The sequence below is a fragment of the Oryctolagus cuniculus genome, chromosome 5, assembly GCF_051225735.1.
Source record: "Oryctolagus cuniculus isolate XC-2025 breed Fujian yellow rabbit chromosome 5, ASM5122573v1, whole genome shotgun sequence".
NCBI lineage: Eukaryota > Metazoa > Chordata > Mammalia > Lagomorpha > Leporidae > Oryctolagus > Oryctolagus cuniculus.
In genome coordinates this window covers 127,710,697-127,730,018 of record NC_142871.1, presented here as the reverse complement: position 1 = coordinate 127,730,018, position 19,322 = coordinate 127,710,697, and the positions used below count along the sequence as shown (strand labels likewise).

General features: G+C 57.8%; 2 protein-coding genes across 2 annotated transcripts in view; one reads left to right on the top strand and one right to left on the bottom strand.

Annotated features, from left to right (window-relative positions):
- The window catches only part of TAF8 (TATA-box binding protein associated factor 8), a 29,078-nt gene extending 28,047 nt beyond the window's left edge, over window positions 1-1,031 (top strand). The window contains exon 8 of the mRNA XM_008262913.5: window positions 564-1,031. Coding sequence (XP_008261135.1) covers window positions 564-587 — 24 coding nt within the window. The 3' untranslated portion in view covers window positions 588-1,031. The remainder of the gene's footprint in view (window positions 1-563) is intronic.
- A 13,141-nt stretch (window positions 1,032-14,172) lies between these two features.
- C5H6orf132 (chromosome 5 C6orf132 homolog) lies at window positions 14,173-17,223 on the bottom strand. Its single transcript, XM_051855689.3, has 2 exons — window positions 15,755-17,223; window positions 14,173-15,546 (listed from the first exon to the last, which is right to left on the bottom strand). Exons 1-2 carry the CDS (start codon window positions 17,221-17,223, stop codon window positions 15,429-15,431), a joined length of 1,587 nt encoding a protein of 528 aa, XP_051711649.3. The 3' UTR covers window positions 14,173-15,428.
- Window positions 17,224-19,322: the final 2,099 nt, after the last annotated feature.

Here is a 19,322-nt window from a genome sequence, read left to right as displayed (position 1 = left end):
AGGTGGCCTGAGGTCCCGGTGGGAGGGCAGGGGAGGTGGGGCATTGTCTGCACCGGCCTGAGAGGACTCTGGCGCTTTCCCAGGGCGCCTGGCACCCACCCTGGACAGCCCCGGAGGCTCCCATGTCCCTCTTCTCCTCTGAGGTAGTTGGGTGTCTCCCATGGAAAGCTGGCAGAGCCTCCCGTGGTGGCACTGGCCCTCACACGACACCTGGCATAGGCAGAGTTGGGTATCCTGCAGCTCCAGGGCGTCCACTGTGCTTGGGTTGAACGGGTGGGCCTTCCCCAGCTTTCTCTGGTCACCTTTCTGCTCCAGGTCCCCAGGGGTCCAGGGGTGTCAGGGTCTCCCTGTCCCCCCACAGCTGCATTGTTGATCTCTACAGGCTTCTCTGGGCTCCCAGAGTGTGGGGACAGCAGTAACCTGAGCCTCCAGCTCTCTGCCACTGGGGAAGAGCCCTGGGCCCCTGCATTCTGATGCTCCCTCTGTCGGACTTTGTGGCGCATTCCCACACGACTTTCCCTCCGCCACTAATAGTGGGTTTGCCATCCCTCTGTGTCCCACAGGCTCGGGCTGAAGCAACTTCCTAATTCCGAATGTGACCTGATAGTGCCCAGCTGCAAGTGGGCGCAGCTGGCCCGAGGATAAAGATTTTTCCATGGACGCTTCCAGCCCTGAAGACAAATGCAAGGTACTTTTCCTCCTCTTGGAGCTTGGGGCTTCTCCTCATCTCCACTTTATTAATGCCTTTCTTTTCCTTCTTTGTTAAAAACAATCGTTTGATTGGATTTTGAATAGGCCACGTGTGTATACAGTGTAACGTTTAAAAGAAGGAGATGCCTAGTAACCCAGCATCTCCCTGCTGCCCCGTTTCTCAGTCCCTCTGTGCCTTCCCCTGAGGTTAGTCTGTGACTATCAGCGGGACCTTGTATATAATGCAGGAGTGCTCTGTGCATCCAATGCAAATGCTTGTATAAATCCTCCCCACTCCTTATCTGTTGTTCATGGCTGTAATAAAAGAGCTTCTCTCTGTTTCCTGGCTGTGGAACAGCCCATCGTATGGCTCTGCCATAACTCATTGACCGGTCCTCAGTTGATGGACACCTGGTTGGCTTCCAGGCTCCTGCTGTTGCAAGCAGTGGTGGGTATCACCAGTAACTCTGTGCGTGTCATTTCATCTGTGTGCCCACCAGCTGTGATCATGTGCCCAGGTCTCAGAACTTGTCCTGGTTGACACTCTTGCCTGACTGAATGCTGGACTCCTTGCCACCCCAGTGTCTTGGAAGTCGCTGAATGTTGCTGGTCTGAGATGCCTCTTCATGTGGTTTTATCTGAGTTCAGTGTCTTTTTCTTATTCATGTTACTATTACAAACAAGTGTGTGTGTGCCGCAGGTGGCACCGGGGACACAGTCACCAGGAGATGTGATGACACCTCCAGAGGCAGGCCCAGGTCCTCTGCTGTCACAGGGGAGGGAGGGAGGGAGAACTCCTCCTGGGCAGGGACTTCAGGGAGAGAGCACCCCAGTGCTGTTGACACTGGAGCTGAGCCTTGATGCTCAAGTGAGGGAGGGGACACAGAGGACCCAGCCTGGGAGGGAGCAGCGAGGGCCCACTGTGGAGAAGAAGGTTGAAGACAGACCCTAAAGGCCTGGCTGGCTCACTGGGGAGTTTGGGTTTCCATCCTGCAAGGGTCAGCAGACAAATGAGAAACCAGATTATTTTGGAACCAAGCCAACTGCTGAGCACTTGCGGCTTGCCTGCTGGGAGCCCTGCTAAGCTGAGCTCTGTTCCCTCGCTGAAACCTCAGGGGTTCGGTGCAGCTGCTGTCCCTATTCACATGCAGTTCGTCTGGTTTATTAACAGTGCTGTCTTTTCACTGCTTGATGTCAAAGGAAACAGAGGCTTTGAGGCAAAGTAACTTGCACAGAGTCACCTAGTTACTAAATAGCTTGGCCCTGCTCTCTCCTACCCACATGGCTGCCCACCACGTCCAGAGAGCAGCAGGTCAGAGTGGCTCATTTCTCAGAGCAGGGGTCGGGGGTATTGCCTCTCTCCAGGCTTATGGGACATGGAGCCTTTATGACCAGTTTTCTATTTGGAGAATTGAGAATTTCTTTAAGGAAACAGCACTGCAGAGACATGATGTCATTGGCCGGTGCTCGTGCACCTGTAGGCCAACTTCCTAGGAGAGGAATGCCTAGCTCATGTGTGTAATGTATGGGTAACTGCTATGGTCTGAACTGTGTGTGCCCCCAGATTTCATGTTAAAATCTTCCCCAAGGTGATGTTACCAGGAGGTAGGCCCTTGGGGTGAGATGAGGTCAAGAGAGCGGGGCTGTCATGACTGGGATCCATACCCTAACGGAAGAGGCCCGGGGCAGGTGTTTGGCCCAGCAGTTAAGCTGATATGTATTACAAGCATCCAGTAACTGGAGTTCCTGGGGGCTCGGTACAGCCTCTGCTCCTGATGCCAGCTGCCTACTGATGCAGACCCCGAGAAGATGGGTCAAGTCTCTGGGTCCCTGCCACCCACATGGGAGGCCCGGATCGAGTTTCCAGCTCCCAGCTACGGCCTGGCCCAGCCCTCCTCTCAGCGGTTCTTGGTGGAGTAAACCAGTAGATGGGACCTTGCTTTGTGTGTGTGTGTCTGTCTGCCTCAGATAAATCTTTAAAATAGGAATTAAAGACAGAAGAGCCCCCAGAAAGCTGCCTCGCCCCTTACATCCTGGGAGTGCATGGTGCGAAGACGCCCTCTGTGAGCCAAAACGCAGGCCCTGCCCCAGACACCAGATCCACCTCGGGCTTCGGCTTCCCAGCCCCCAGAGGGACTTCTGTGGTTCCTAAGCCAGCCAGTTTCTGGTACAGTGTACTGCAACCCAAACAGGATGAAGGCAGCAGCACAAGTGTCCCCCATAGAGTTAGGGCCAAGTAGCCTCCCTGCTGGCCGAAAGCGCCTACTGTACACCGCAGCCGACACGGTGTGTCTTAAGCCATTGCCAATCTGAGAAGTGAAGCGGGCATTTCAGAATAGCTTCAGCTGGCATGTCTGTTACTCGACCGAGGTGCTTTTCCACGGTAGGATTCGCAGACAGAAATACACGGTCCCCAGTCCCGCAGCCTGGCCGAGGAGGGAGCCGAGAGAGTCTCTGAACATAGCTATCTCCGCTCTCCCTGGAGCAAGGTGGGTGCCTGCCTGTCCTCCCACTAAGCACACGCACGTGCCTGCATGAGCGTGATGGGAGGAGCTCCTGCACCTGTGGCCCTGTGGGAAGCAGTGAGCCGCGTCAGCCCTCTCAGCGCTGTCACCTCCTCTGCCACCCTCCCCTGACATGCCGAACAACCAACAGAACAGCTCTCTTCCCCTCCGTCCCCCAGGCCAGTCGCCCCCCTCCCCACCAGTCTTCCTGGACTTTGTCCTCTGCTCCCCGGGGAGTTGAGTGCCCAGCAGGACAGCAAGGGAGAAAAAGGCCCACAGAGCTTAAAGTAACCCACGTTTTTTCTTCCTTCAAACCCTTGCGGGGGCAGGCGCTGTCACCACCAGGTGCCTGGGCCCTGTCTCGATCGCTCTGGCGACAGGGCCAGCTGCAGCCCTCCGGCAGGTCATTCAGCCAGCCCAGAGGACCTGGACCTGTCCTCAAGGATCCCCGGGTCTGTCCCATTGTGCTCGGGGAAATCCTTTGTGCCTGCAGAGCCCGTGTCAGCCACGTCACGTGGCCTTAAACGGAAGCCTTCCTTGGGCTTCGCAGCAAGCTCTGGGGCACTCTGGGGTTTTGTCAGGGAGCGGTCCCCAGCCTGGCCAGTGGAGGCCTGCATCCCTCCTGAGTACCCAGGGAAACCACTGCCCAGTACCACAGGGCCTGGCTGTACCCGGAACTCCTGGACTGCCTCAGACCCGCTCCCACCCCCACAACTCCAGCTCAGCAGTCCCTTCCCTCCCACGGTCATCCCCCAACATGATGTTAGAGGATTTTTAAATAATCATAGCAGGGGCCAGCACTGTGGCGTAGTAGACTGAGCCTCCACCTGTGGCCCTGGCATCCCATAGGGGCACCAGTTCAAGTCCTGGCTGCTCCACTTCTGATCCAGCTCTCTGCTACGGCCTGGGAAAGCAGTAGAAGATGGACCAAGTGCTTGGGCCCCAGCAGTCACATGGAAGACTGAGAAGAAGCCCCTGGCCCCTGGCTTTGGATCAGCTCAGCTCTGGCCATTGCACCCATTTAGGGAGTGAACCAACAGATGGAAGACCTCTCTCTCTCTTTCCCTTTCTCTGTAACTCTACCTCTCAAATAAATAAATAAAATCTTTAAAAATAATAACAATAGCTTATATTTAGACACTGCTTCGATTTTCTGTATGCCAGCTACTATTTTAAATACTTGATGTTAAGCCATGTAATTAGTGTATGCAGGATGAGATTCAAAAGGTATATAAGGTGGGCCGGCACTGTGGCTCACTTGGTTAATCCTCCGCCTACGGCGCCAGCATCCCATATGGGCGCTGGGTTCTAGCCCCAGTTGCTGCTCTTCCAGTCCAGCTCTCTGCTGTGGCCCAGGAGGGTAGTGGAAGATGGCCTAAGTGCTTGGGCCCCTGCACCTGCATGGGAGACCAGGAGGAAGCACCTGGTTTCTGGCTGGCTTCAGATCGGCATAGCTCCAGCCGTAGTGGCTATTTGGGGAGTGAACCGACGGAAGGAAGACCTTTCTCTCTGTCTCTCTCTCTCACTGTCTGTAACTCTACCTGTCCAAAAAAAAAAAAAAAAAAAAAAAAAAAAAAAAAAAAAAAGTATGCAAGGATAAATAGTGACCACGTCATCTTTTTTTTTTTAAGATTGATTTATTTGAAAGTCAGAGTTACAGAGAGACAGAGGCAGAGAGAGAGAGAGAGAGAGAGATATCTTCCATCCACTGGTTCACTCCCCAAATGGCCACAATGGCCAGAGCTGCACACCGATCTGAAGCCAGGAACCAGGAGCTTCTTCTAGGTCTCCCACCTGGGTGAAGGGGCCCAAGCAGTTGGGCCATTTTCTACTGCTTTCCCAGGCCATAGCAGAGAGCTGGATCAGAATTGGAGCACCTAGGACTTGAACCGGTGCCCATATGGGATGCCGGCACTGCAGGCGGCAGCTTCACCCACTACACCATAGCGCCAGCTCCTGTCATCTTATAATCTGGTTCTTCTGTCATCCTGTCCCCACCTGGGAATAAACCACTATTGCTGATCTCATATATGTCCCTCCCAAGTTATTCTTTTTTTAAAAATACTACTCTTCTTTCATAAAGTTTATTTTTTATTGTTTATTTATGTATTTTCATCTACTTGAAAGGCAGAGAGAGAGAGAGATCTTCTATCTACTGGTTCACTCCCCAAATGCTCACAACAGTCAGGGCTGGGCCAGGCCAAAGCCAGGAACCCAGGTGGGAAGCAGAGTAACTGGGACTTTAACCTTCATTTCTTTTTTTCAGAGCTTTTTTTTTTTTCCAATAATTTTGAAGACAGAGAGAGAGGGATCGTCCCTCCATTTGTTCACTCCCATAATGACCCTAATGGCTGGGACTGGCCAAGCCAAAGCCAAGAGCCTTGAACTCCATCCAGGTCTCATGTGGGTGCAAGGGCCTGAGCACCTGGGCCGTCTTCCACTGCCTTCCCAGGCACATCAGCAGGGAGTTGGATTGGAAGTGGAGCAGCCAGTGCTCATGTGGGATGCTGGCACTGCAGGCAGTGGCTTAACCAGTTGTGCCACAACCCTGGTCCCTTGAACCCTCATTTCAATATGGATGTGGGCATCCACGCAGCTGCCCAAACACAGTGCACCACTGCACCTGCCCCAAAAGCTGTTCTCCAGTATGTAAGCACAAAGGGGTGTGTGTGTGTGTGTGTGTGTGTGTGTGTGTGTGTAGTGAGAGATCAAAAAGTTTATAGTGGGGCGGGCATTTGGCACAACAGTTTATACACTCAGATCCCTATTGGGGGACCTGGATTTCAGTCCCAGCCCTGCTCTTGCTCACCCTGGGAGGAAGCAGTGATGACTCGAGTATTTGGATCTCCACACCCACGTGGGAGACCAGGAGTGAGTGTCCAGCTCCTGGCTTCAGCCTGGCTCAACTCAGTAGTGGAAGATCTCTGTCTCTCTGTGTCCTCCCTACCCTACCCCCATCTACCTGCCTTAGAAATAATAGAAATAAATAGTTCTTTGAGAGTTTGTGGGAAAATGAAATTAAAAGGTGTTTGTTTGTTTTGGTGTTAAAAACAATTTGAAATCCATATATGAGGGCGGTGTTGTGGGGAGAGAGCTATGCATGAAGCAGGTTAAACCACTGCTTCCCGCATCGGCAGCCTCTGTCTGCAATGGTGTGAGTCCCAGCTGCTCAGATCCAGCTTCTTGCTCGTGCATCCTGGGAGGCAGCAAATCATGGCTGAGGTGCCTGGGCCCCTGCAGCTCATGTGGGAGACCCTGATTGAGTTCCTGACTGCTGGCTTTGGCCTGGCGCTGCCCTGGTGGTTGTGGGCATTTGGGGAGTGAACCAGCATCTGAAAGATTCTGTCTCACTCACTCTGCTTTTCAAGTAGATGGGGAGAAAACAGAAAAGAAACCTATGCATATTTGGAGCCTTCAAAAACCTTATGGCAAATGTGTGTGATGAAGAAACCAGGGGCTGGCATTGTGGTGCAGCAGGTTAAGCTACTGCCTGCACCCCCGGCATCCCATATGATCACCAGTTCAGGTCCTGGCTTCTCCACTTCAGATCCAGCTTCCTGCTAATGTGCCTAGGAAAGCAGCAGAAGATGACTCCAGTACAAGTACTGGGGCCCCTGCCATCCATGTGAGAGACCTGTATGGAATTCCTGTCTCTTGGTTTCAGCCTGGCCCAGCCCCGGCCATTGTGTCAAACTGGGGAGTAAACCAGCAGTTGGAAGCTCGCTTGCTCTCTCTCTTTCTTTCTCTCTCTGTCTCTCTGTCTCTCTGTCCCTCCTTCCCTTCCTCCCTCTGTCTGTAATTCTGCCTTTCAAAAAAGTAAATAAATCTGGCCGGCGCCGCGGCTCACTAGGCTAATCCTCCGCCTAGCGGCGCCGGCACACCGGGTTCTAGTCCCGGTTGGGGCACCGGATTCTGTCCCGGTTGCCCCTCTTCCAGGCCAGCCCTCTGCTGTGGCCAGGGAGTGCAGTGGAGGATGGCCCAGGTGCTTGGGCCCTGCACCCCATGGGAGACCAGGAAAAGCACCTGGCTCCTGGCTCCTGCCATCGGATCAGCGCGGTGCGCCGGCCGCAGCGCGCCAGCCGCGGCGGCCATTGGAGGGTGAATCAACGGCAAAAGGAAGACCTTTCTCTCTGTCTCTCTCTCTCTCACTGTCCACTCTGCCTGTCAAAAAAAAAAAAAAAAAAAAAAAAGTAAATAAATCTTAGAAACAAAAAACAAACACTTCTTTAAAAAAAACACACATATTTCAAAATATACTTATCTTTTAATTCTGTTCCTCCAGGAATGTGTTGCAGCTCCTTTATATGTTCTTTCATTGTCATACAAGTGGTGGCACATAAAATGCTGCATTCTGTGTCTTTGTGGGTTGGGTGTTTTTTCTTGTTTTGGTCCAGCTTTCCCTTCGTGCCCCTGAGATTCACCTCTCCCTTTGTTTTTGTTTTTTAGGTTTATTTATTTAAATATTTGAGAGGCAGAGTTACAGACAGATACAGGGAGAGACAGAGAGAGAGGTCTTCCATCTTCTGGTTCACTCCCCAGTTGGCTGCAATGGTGCCGGGGCTGGGCCCATCCGAAGCCAGGAGCTTCTTCAGGGTCTCCCACGCGGGTGCAGGGGCGCCCCTTCTAGGCCATAGAAGAGAGCAGAATTAGAAGTGGAGCAGCTGGGACTTGAACCAGCACCCGTTTGGGATGCCGGAGCTGCAGGCGGAGGCTTAGCCCACTACGCCACAGCACCGGCCCTCCTCACCTCTCTCTTTGTAACTGGAAGTGCTGAGCCTGTGGAGCTGAGCCCCAGCCCTGCCACACTGCGCTGCAAGAGGCTGAGTTCCCCGGGCCACACCTTTCTCCTCTGTAATACAGATAACGCCTCTGATGTCATTGAGGGGGGAGACATAAGAGATGGTAGAGCCGTGGACGTAGGGCACCTGGGGTGTGGAGCAGGTACACATCCTAAGAGTGACCAGGACAAACAGGAACAGGAAGGCCTGCCCCTCCGCTGTGTCTCACAGGTGCCTGAGTTGGGAAGCAACTGGGCCTTTGTTCCAGAGGCCTGCACCGAGGAGTCGGCCGGGCCAGCCCCAGCCCCAGCCACTGTGCGCGTGTCTGTAGAGCTGTCCACAGTGCGCGTCCGCAAGCTGTGCCTGCCTGTCTGTCTTGGTGTCTCCCAAATCGATAGAATTAAATTAGACTTTTAAAAAGATGGAATGGAATAGTAGAACCCATGGAAAATGGACTTAACTAATTCTATTTGGAGGCAAGAAGAGAGCCAGGGATACACTAATGAAGACTTTGTACATGAGGCGGCAACCACTACTGGTGGGAAGGGCAGAGCGGTGGGAACGGGGAGTGTGCCAGAGGCATCGTGGGGAAGGCCACCTCCCGGGAGAGTGAAGTTGGAACTGAGATCAGAGAGCAGAGGAGGAGCATTGGGTGGTGCAGGTGCAGCACCTGGAAGAGCCCCGAGGCAGGCGTGCAGCAGGTGTGCAGGTGCCGGGTACTGGGCCCAAGGTGCGAGGTCTCCAGGGAAGGAGCTGGGCCAAGCAGAGGAGTGAGGACCTCTGGGGCGAGGGTAGGGGCTGCATGGTCTGCTGAATAAGAGGGGCTCCTGGTGCCGGAAAAGGGCGCCCCCACGCTCAGCTGCTGGAATTGCCCAGGAGCCTGGGATCGTCCTGGAGCCAGCCTGGCATAAGGCTCATTCCTCAAGGATCATGAAGTAGGAGGTTCAGGCCGGCGCCGTGGCTCACTTGGCTGATCCTCTGCCTGCAGCGGCAGCACCCCGGGTTCTAGTCCAGACTGGGGCTCTGGGTACTAGTCCTGGTTGCTCCTCTTCCAGGCCAGCTCTCTGCTGTGGCCTGGGAAGGCAGTGGAGGATGGCCCAGGTCTTTGGGCCCTGCACCCGCATGGGAGACCAGGAGGAAGCACCTGGCTCCTGGCTTCGGATTGGCGCAGCACTGGCCGTAGCGGCCATTAGGGGAGTGAACCAATGGAAGGAAGACCCTTCTCTCTCTCTCTGTCTATAACTCTCTCTCTGTCTCTTTCACTGTCTAACTCTGCCTGGCAAAAAATAAAAAAAAAATTTAAAAATTTTTAAAAATGAAGTAGGAGCTTCACCCTCCAAGCCCTCTCTCCACCCCAGGCACCTGTGTCTCTGGCCACCTTGGCCAGAGCTGTCCCACTGGGACCCCTCCCGGGATAAGCTGCCAGGAGTCCAGGCTTTCGGCTGGATTCCGGGGGCCCTCACCGTTGGGGCTGGGTGTGCTGTGGGCGGCCGCCCTGTGCTCTGTGGGACATCCAGCAGTGTTCCCAGCCTTCACCTCCTGAATGCCCTCAGGATCCCCCTGGGTGTGTCAACACACACAGAGAAAGTGTGCCAGACACTGCCACATGTCCTCTGGGGCACAAGACTGGCACGGATGAGAACCCCAGAGCTGACCTGAGACACCAGGGCTTCGTGTCCAGGCTGCTGGAGGAGAACTGGGGCCAGCACGGACTCCCTGCTCTCAAATCCAAAGCTACCTTCTCTGTGTCCTCCACTGCATTTCTCCAAGCCTAGACCGCAGGAATGCTCTGGAAGGCAGTGTTGCACAACACTTGAGAGCCCGAGTCTGACTGCCTGCACAGGAGTCCTGGCTCTGCCTCTTCCTTGCTCTGTGACTGTGGGCGAGTGACACAGCCTTCCGGTAGCAAAAAATGCCAACCTCCAGGGCTTGTTGGGAGGATTCCATGGAGTAGTAACACGCGCCGAGCCCTTAGGACGAGGCCCGGGCCTGACAGGCAGGTGCAGACTCCCTGGGAGAGTGACACTCGTGTGTGGAACGTCCGCTGGCAGTGCTGGCAGCACGCACACCCGTGCAGGAAGGGGAGGGCCAAGCTGGGCTACCTGCGCCTGCCACAGAGGGGAGCTCTTGACTGCAGTGACACTTCAGAGTCGGCCTGAGTGGAGGAGGACTGGCCAGTGTGTATGGGCTGCCCCTGGGGACTGGGCCTGACCTTGGACGAGGTGGCCCTTGTGGAAGGACAGTCCCCAGGGAGGGAGTCTGCGGAGAAGCCTAGCATGGCCAGCCGCTGGGGGAGTGGGAGCTTCAGTCCTGAGAAGAAAGGGGGTTCAGGGCACCAGCACAGGATCCACTCACTAGCCAATATCGTGGCTGTGCCTAAGGAAGGACTTAGAGGGAAGGGAATTTGTCTTTACAGCGCTGTGGACACCCAAAGGATTGCTCCCAGCCTAACAGTGGCCCTGTACCCTGCTTATCCTGAGCCTGCTATCTTCTTATCCTGGAGCAGGAATTTGGAGAGCTGCTGGCCCACCTGCCCCAGCCGCACTGCCCTGGAGGCAGAGGGTGTGGCCCGCTGTGTGGCCTTGGCAAGGTCACTTGGGACTTAATTTCTTTACTGGTAAGCCGGGAGCAATACTGACTGCCCAGGGGGAGCTGGAGCGGTTATCTGGGACATTGCACAGCAGTGGCTCTCACGGTGCGGGTCCTGTACCATCAGGGCTGGTTCCTCACCTGGGAGCTTGTTAGAACTGTGAATTCCTAGGCGTCAGGATTTTGCCTCATGGTTAAGATGCTACTTGGGATGTCTGATTCCCATATAGGAGTGCCTAGGTTTGAGTCCTGGTTCCACTCTTTTTTAAAAAAGATTTATTTGTGTATTTGAGAGAGAGAGAGAGAGAGGTCTTCCATCCACTGGTTTACTCCCCAAATGGCTGCAATGGCTGGATCTGGGCCTGGCCAAAGCCAAGAACCAGGAGCTTCGTCCAGGTCTCCCACTTGGGTTCAAGGACCCAAGCACTTGGGCCATCTTCTGCTGCTTTCCCAGGCGCATTAGCAGGGAGCTAGGGAAGTGGCACAACTGGGACCCAAACGGGAGCCCCTATGTGATGGCAGTGCCACAGGTGGCGGTTTTTCCCGCTAAGCCACAGCGCCAGCCCCCTGGGTCCACTCTTGATTCCAGCTTCCTGGAGGTGCAGACCCTGGGAGGCAGCAAGTGGTGGTTCAAGTAGTTAGGGGCCTGCCACCTGTCTGGGAGACCTGAATGGAGTTCCCAGCTCCTGACTTTGGCGTGGTCTAACTCTGGCCATTACAGACATCTGGGGCGTGAACCAGCCAACGGGAGTGTGCTGTCTCTCTGTGTCTCACAGTAATTGAATTATGTAAAAATGAATTCCCCAGCCCCATGCCAAGCCCATTGGATCAGCAGCTCTGGGAACTTGCTCTTTTTAAATACTTTTTATTATTTGAGAGGCAGAGAGAATGAGAGAATGTGCTCTCATTTGCTGGTTCACTTCTCAGATGCTGGGCCAGAGCCAGGAGCTGGAAACTCAATCCAAGTCTCCCACGTGGGTGGTAGGGACTCTGCCAATTGAGGCATCACCCCCGCCTCCCAGGGCCCGCACTAGCAGGAAGCTGTCAAGAGCAGGAGCTGAGTAGCAGCACGGGCCCTCGGATATGGGATGTGGAGGTCCAAATGCTGCCCCTGGGTACTTGTGTTTTCCCAAGTCCTCCAGTGCTTCTGATGCACGCTCAGCTTTAAGAATTACTGCTGGATCAGACCACACTTAGCTCTGTGCTGGGATCCTAGAAAAAGCCATGCCAACCTCGCTGAACCTGAGTGGGAACCTGAACTGCACCCACCTGGTTTGAGTTCAGGCTTCTGTGAGCAGAGTGCCACCTGCTGGCCATCACCAGCTCATCGTGCACACACAGCTGGGACTGCAGTGTTGGACACCAGGGCAAACTACGCCGATGCCTTCTCACCCCCTCTGAATGGAGAAATCAGGTTACAGTGACTCTCAAGGACCACTTTAAATGGCCAAGAGAGATCACCCAAAGGTAACAGCATAGTGTGTGTGTCGGGGTCAGTAATACACCTTTCCCCAAGTGCTGTTTGCTATTTTTTGTCTTTAATTTTTTTTTAAAGGCAGAGAGACAGAGAGAGAGGTCCTTTCACTGGTTTACTCCCCACATGGCCGCAACAGCCAGGGCTGGGCTAATCCAAAAACCAGGAGGCCGGACTCAGCCTGGGTCTCCCATGTAGGCGGTGAGGACACGAGTACTTGAGCCATCATCTTCTGCCTCCCAGGGCACAGGTTGACGGGAATCTTGAAGCTGGAACAGGGCCAGCATTCATGGGACGCGGGGTTCCAAGCAGCGCCCTAACTGCTGTGCCAAACACCTGCCCCTCCCCAGGTGTTTGCAGCGTCGTAAAAACAAACACACCAATGGAAGCCCCCCCATGCCCCCCCCCCATCTTGGCAGAGGGACAGAGGCGCTCCCCAAGGTGGAAGGAAGCCCTGCTTCTGCAGCGAGCGTGGCCCTAAGGCTAGGCCCCCAGCTCCCGGTGCATCCTTGTCTGGAAGCTGCCCTAGCCGCTGGCTTTTATGTTGTAATTGTTTGTTTTAGATTTATTTAATTTCTTTGAAAGGCAGTGTGACAGAGTGGGAGGGAGAACAGAGAATCTTTCATCTGCTGGTTTACTCCCCACATGGCCACAATGCCTGAGGCTGGCCCATTAGCCTGGAACAACTCCCACATGGGTGCAGGGGCCCAAGCACTTAGACCATCTTCCGCTGCTTTCCCAGGCGCATTAGCAGGGAGCTGGATTGGAAGCGGAGCAGCCGGGACTTGAACCGGTGCTCCAATATGGAATGTGCAAGCAGTGGCTTAACCTGCTGTACTACAATGCTGGCCCCACCAGCTGCTGCTTTCAGGCTGGGCCTCGCTGGAGAGGTGAGGTTCTGGCCCCTGGACTGGGCCACACCCAGAGAGCAGCCAGGAGCTTCAAGAACTAAGGTGTGGCCAAGTTGACCTGGGAGCATCCGTCCCACCCAGTGATGTGACTCTACCCAACTGTGACAGATGCAGAGGTTTGTTCTGGGGTGAGGGTTGTGAGTGGGAGAGGACACATGGTGAGAGTGGACCCAGCTGGCAGGGAGGCGGCCGTGATGAAGTGGGCAGCTTCTGCTCAGGTGGGCGGGCCCCTTGGAGCAGCTCCTCTCCCTGGAGCCTTCATTCATGAAATGGAACGAGGATGGTGATGCAGCTTACACACTGCAGATGGCGCTTGTGAGTAAACCTGAGAACGGAGGAGCTTTCCCAGCTGTCATGCCAGGAGTTTGCATCGCGATGTCCACCAAGTCCAAGTGCTGAGGGCCTGGAGCGCTCCCAGATAATGGGAGCAAGTGCACACGTGCGTGGGCATCTCTCTCTCATCAGCTCCTTGTGGAGCTCGGGGACCCAGCACAAGCCCTCAGATGAGCTGGCTCACGCAGCTTGTCAGAGGCACAGCCAGAGCGCGGGGCCTCATCCTGCCTCCCCTGGCCTGGGTTCAACTCCATGGCTCCCTGCTGCCCCTCTCCCCCGCCCCGGGCCCAGCAAAGGGAAAGGGAGCAGGGGACAGCGAGAGAAACAATCTGCAGAGCTCCAAGCCCTGCGGGGAGTCCCAGCCACTGTCCCCACTCCATGTTCCCAGGATAAGGCCATCACGAGGAGAGAGGGCAGGGCAGGGCACTGAGAGGGAAACAGAAGCTCCCCAAGATGGGCGGGGCCTGGGAGGCCCTTCCTGGAAGCCCCACTTGCAACTCCGTGAGGCGTCAAGCCCCCGACAGGGACCTGGAGGGGTTAACCTAACCGTGGTGCCACCTGGGGATGACTTGAGTTCTCAGTGGGTGGGAACAGCAGCCGTGAGGGGCACGCACACACGGCAGGTAGGAAAGACACCATGTACGAGGCAGTCACCACCCAAAGAGGCCATTTGTCGAGCAACTACAGAGTGCCAGGCGTGTGCCGGGTGCTTCAGCTAAATCAGCATACACGCCACCCCTGTGAGAGGCCACCCTGTCACAGCCAGTCCCTCCTGCCCCCCGCCCTCCAGCAACGCCCCACACCCGGCTCACCAGGTCCGCCGGCACCCCGCGCATGGCCATCCCTGGCTTGGCTCCCCCAGCATCTCATCACACCACAGTGAATCCACAGGCTCAGCACAGGAGGCCAGTCCAAACCGGCCTGTTTATTTCCCAAAGCAAGTGAGACCCAGCCCTCCTCTGCCCTCCCCACGCCCCAGCCCTTAAGCCTTAACAGAGCAGATAAATTAGTGAACTCTTTTATAAAACAGTGGACACACAACATATCTCTAGGGCCTGTGCTGTGCTGGGGCACGACTGAAACACAGGCCACCAGACCAAGAAATGCTGCCCCCTGCTATGCTTAGCAACCACGTATCATTCAAACCAGGACCCTTTTTGAAACATGGAATGGGGTCTAGTTCCCTGGAAAACAAGCAAATCCTGGGCCACCCTCCTGATGGGCCTCGTCTGCTCGGAGCTGGCCTAGCCCTGCCACTTGTGACTTTCCAAAACTCAACCTCTCCTGCAGCAAACTCCTCTCGGACAGCTGTTCTCATCTCTGTTGCCTCCCACTCTCCCAGCATCCCAGCTACACGTGTGAAGGCCTCAATAATACTGGGCACTTGCAGTCTCCTCCAAATTCCACAAGAGCCGGCCATGTAAGGCCTCTGACCACACAGCTCCCTGGGCCCCGTCCCCCACGTCAGTGTTGCAAGGGTCTGCAAGCCCCAGTCCTCTGTCCCTTCTCAAACTTGCCAGGTCTCCTCCCTCATAGCCAGGGAGAAACAAACCATCAATCTGCCCACCCCTGCTCCTGGCCAACGCCAAGGGCTTCTGTTCCAGAACCTTCCCCACAAGTTGGGCATGCATACCCCTGGTCCCGCTTCAGTGTGGCCGGGGATCCCAGGGGTCACCTCTTGGGGTGGCAACGAGTGGAGGCTACAGAGCCACCTGTAGCGCCTGCTGGACAGGGCTGGGCCTGGGCCCCCGTGAGGGCCTGACAGGCATTGACAGCCATCCCCCTGGCTTCCGATTCACAGCGAGGGCCGGGACCCTTGCTTTTAGAATCTGCTCATAAGGCTGTGCTTGTCAAACTGCTTTAAATAAGTCTTGCTAAAACAGACAGCGCTGGAGAGAGCCAGAGCCCAGGGCCTTCAAAGTCCCCCTCTCCTCCCTGCAGCCCCTTCCCACCCCCCACATGTAACAGCCCACAGCCACCAGTGGTTCGGCAAACACCACTCTGCAGCTTCCCTGCGGCTTCTCACTCACCGTGGGTCCCCGGTCACAGCCCCCTCTGTGCCCCACACCTGCCGCATCCATCCCATCCCCCCAACAAGCACAGGCGCCCAGGTCCCACCCCTCGGGGGAGAGCTGAGACAACCCTGGGTTCAGGATGCCGCTTTCCGGTGGGCCCCTGTGTAGGCATAGGAGATGGGGTGTCGAGTTCCTGGACGCACGGTGAATGTGTTGATGGGGCTTCCATAGTGGGGGGTGCTGCGGGGAGACCTGGGGGAGGAGCAAGGGAGAGGTGAGGTTAACATCTGCAGCCAGTTCACCAACCACCCCCACCCAGATCACAGGAGGAAAAGACCAAGCTTGGCACTGCAGAAGTCTGCTCACGAAAGCCCTGGTCAGATCCTCTGTGGTCCCAGGGCGGTGCTTCCATAGACCCCCCCCCCCCCGGCCCCCCTCCCCAAGTCCAGCCCCAGCTCACCTGCCTGCGGCTGGAGCAAAGCCGTAGTCGCCGCTGCTGCCACCGCCGCTGCCGCCCCTGGGCCTGGCCTCTGCGATGCCGCGGGGGGCACCCTCCGGGGCCGGCCTGGGTGTGTGCAGGCCGCCGGGTGGCGCGCGGCCGGCCGAGTTGACCCGACGCATCTCGGGGCCTGTGGACGCAGCGAAGGGGGCTCCTGGCTGCGGTCCAAAGCAGTTGGGGGTGCTCAGGCTGCGGCCGGGGCCGCTGCGGGGCAGCGCGGAGGGGCGCAGGGGCTCCCCGACGTACAGGCGCTTCTTGATGAGCGAGCGGCCGGCACCCGAGAAGCGCTGGGGTCCCGCAGCATCGGAGTAGGGCGCAGCCCTGGGGAAGCGCGAGAAGCTGGGAGCTGGAGCCGCCGCGGGGCCCGCGCCCAGGGGCCGCCCCAAGTTTGAGAAGTCCTTCCGGGGAGGGGAGCCCCTGTGGCCGGGCTGCTGGAGGGGCACGGCGGGGGGCTCGGGGTCGTTGCTGAACTCCGGGGGTGGTGGGATGACCTCATAGTTGAACTCCTCCTCCTCCTCCTCCTCCTCCCTCTTGAAGGAAGGGGACGGTGGCGACGAGAAGGACTTGGGCAGCAGGCGGCCCTGGCGCAGGTTGGGGGGAGCTGGCCGTTCCCAGGCCACAGGGGCCTGGGGCTCGGCCTTGGTCCATTTGTGCCGATGGATGGGCTCTGTGCCCTCCGGGTCTCTGCGGGGCTGGGGCGTCCACTGGCTGGGAACCGAGGGCCCGGCAGATAAGCTGGGCGCAGAGTCCCTCTCAACCTCCTTGGCTGACTTGGGGACCACAGTGAAGGAGTTGGGGCGGCCCTCGCTGTAAAAAATGCTGTCGGAGCTGGCCTCCGGCGGGCTGCTGTGGCCGTGGAGACTCCCGGGCAGCGAGGACCGCCCCACGGTGGCCCCGCCCAGCCTCCCCTTCTGCGCCCTCTGCCGGGCTGCCAGGAGCAGGGCCATGGGGGAGCCTCGCTCCACCACCTCCCCCGTCACCGGGTGTCTGAGGAGCTGGTCAGCGGGCAGGCCCTGGGGCTCCTTCACCCCGACAGGGTCCCCCAGCCCGGCAGCCTCTCCTCCGGCCAGGGTGGGCATCACCACGGCAACCTCTCTGCTGGGGCCGTGCCCGCCACCATGGGGCTTATAGACAAAAGGCACTTCTTCCCGGCCAGGGGAGGTCTTTGGTGGGAGGGTGGGAGATGGGAGGGCTTCCCGGGTGGGCAGCCTACTGGCTCCTGAGGGTGACCCTTGTGCCCTTGGCTGGGAGGGCACAGCATCCTCTCGAGATTCTGACTTCTCCCTCTGGCCTTCTGGAACGAGGTTCTTCTCCACCATCAGTTGGGACGACATAGTGGGCTGAGTTGTGGCACTGGCTGGTCCAGGTGTGGCTTTGACTGGGGTGGCCGGTCCAGGTGATGATTTAGGTGGTGTGGCTGGTCCAGGCATGGCCTTGGGTGGTGTGGCTGCTCCAGGTGTGGCCTTGGCTGGTGTGGCTGCTCCAGGTATGGCCTTGGGTGGTGTGGCTGGTCCAGGTATGGTCTTGGGTGGTGTGGCTACTCCAGGTGTGGCCTTGGTTAGTGTGGCTGGTCCAGGTGTGGCCTTGGGTGGTGTGGCTGGTCCAGGTGTGGTCTTGGGTGGTGTAGCTGGTCCAGGTGTAGCCTTGGGTATTGTACCTGGTCCAGGTGTGGCCTTGGTTAGTGTGGCTGGTCCAGGCGTGGCCTTGGTTGGTGAGGCTGCTCCAGATGAGGCTTTGGGTGGTCCAGGTGTGGCCTTGGGTGCTGTGGCTGGTCCAGGCGTGGCCTTGGTTGGTGAGGCTGCTCCAGATGAGGCTTTGGGTGGTCCAGGTGTGGCCTTGGGTGCTGTGGCTGGTCCAGGCGTGGCCTTGGTTGGTGAGGCTGCTCCAGATGAGGCTTTGGGTGGTCCAAGTGTGGCCTTGGGTGCTGTGGCTGGTCCAGGTGTGACCTTGGACTGGAGTGGTGTGGCTGGCAGAGGGGAGGTGGACACAGGCTTGGGGAACTTGCCATTAGCCCCGTTTTCAAAGATTCTTCCCCCTTTGGGAGGTGCAGAGGCTACGCTGGGCTTGGCTTCCTTCTCTGCTGCCAAGGCAAGCCGGGCCTCCAGCTCGTTCCGGATCTGCTGGACGCTGGGAGCTGGGGGGTCCTGGGGGACGTAGTCCACTGGGGGTAGGGCCAGGCTGCGAGAACTTGTCCCAGGAGCACCGTGGGCGATCTCCTGGGTCTCTGGCAGGTTGGGGCCCCTCTTGCCCTCCTTGCCCTGGGAGGACGCGGTTGGGCCCGGCTTGGGACCCAGCGGCGGGCGGTCTTCTCTCCTGGAGCCACAGAGATAGGCGGCCAGCTCGCTCCGCAGCTTTTCCATCTGGCTGGGGTCCCACCAGTCCACGGGAGCTGAAGAGGCCGTGTCTTCTGGGCTGGGGGATTTGGGTCTGGGCTTGGGCTTGAGAGCAGGAGAGCTGGATTTAGGGCTTTTTGTAAACCCAGCAGGTGGAGGGGCTGCCTTCTCAGCAGAAGGCAAGGGTGGGGCCGCGGGGGGGAGGGGGGGAGCAGGTGGAGGGAGGGGGGGTGCAGGAGGGGGTGGGGCGGGGGCTTGTTCATTGGTCTGGGACTGGCAGAGCCTTGGGCTGTCAGGTGCCCCTGCCTTCAGCTCTCCAGGGTGGTCTGGCTCAGGGGCCCTCTCGGGGTAGACCTGGGATGCGGGGCGGATGTGGAAGGTGGGAGGCAGTGAGAGTCGGTTGGGAGTCTTCTTGGTGGTCCCCTCTTCCTCTGGGGGAGTCCCTTGTGCTTCCTGAACTGGGATGGATGAAGTCCTGGCTGGGGTTGGAGGGGGCACCTTGAATGCACGGGGGAAGGTGAGGTGGGGCTCTGGGTTAGGTGGCAGGGGGCCCCCCTTTAGCTCAGCAGGGCTCCTGGGGGGGCTGGTTCTGGGAGCCTCTGGCTGCCTGCCATTCAGTGCCACCTCCGATTTCCACTTGGTGACGCCCCCAGCTGGAAAGAGACGGGTCCCCGTTGTGTGAGGGGACACTGGTGCAGGGGGTGCGGGGGCTGGCATGGGGGGTGGGGGCGGGGCTGAGAAGGCCAAGGGCGGGGCAGGGGGGATGAAGTCAGGAGGGGTGGGTGTCGAAGGGGAGGAAAGGGTGGATGGGGGGGATAGGGCCCCGGCTATGGGGGGCGGAGGTGGGGCTGTGCTGGGTGGGGGTGGGGGTTCCAGCAGCAGGGGAGGTGGGGGAGGAGCCAAGGAAGGTGGAGGGGGTGGCGGGGACTCCGCAGCAGGTGGTGAAACGTCCTGGGGTGGCCGCGGGGCTGGGCCCGGGGGTGGTGGGGGGATGAGCGGGTCCTGGCCATAGTGTCCAGGCCGGAGGTCCCCCACAGAGCTGTACAGTCGCAGATTGCCATTGACGAGTGTGCCGGTGCCTGGAAGAAGAGAGGCAGAGCTGACTGAGGGCACGAGGCTGAGCAGCCTTGCTGGTCTCTCTCTACACACACCAGGGCTGGGCTGCAGGGTGGCCCATGAGAGTGACTGGCCCACTC

Excerpts from the sequence above, each read along its gene's own strand:
- C5H6orf132 (XM_051855689.3), bottom strand. The coding sequence starts at position 17,223 with ATGCCTGGACCAGCCACACCACCTAAATCATCACCTGGACCGGCCACC. Across the intron at positions 15,547-15,754 it reads TTTGCTCCAGCCGCAGGCAG|GTCTCCCCGCAGCACCCCCC; the intron begins GTGAGCTGGGGC and ends CTCCTCCCCCAG.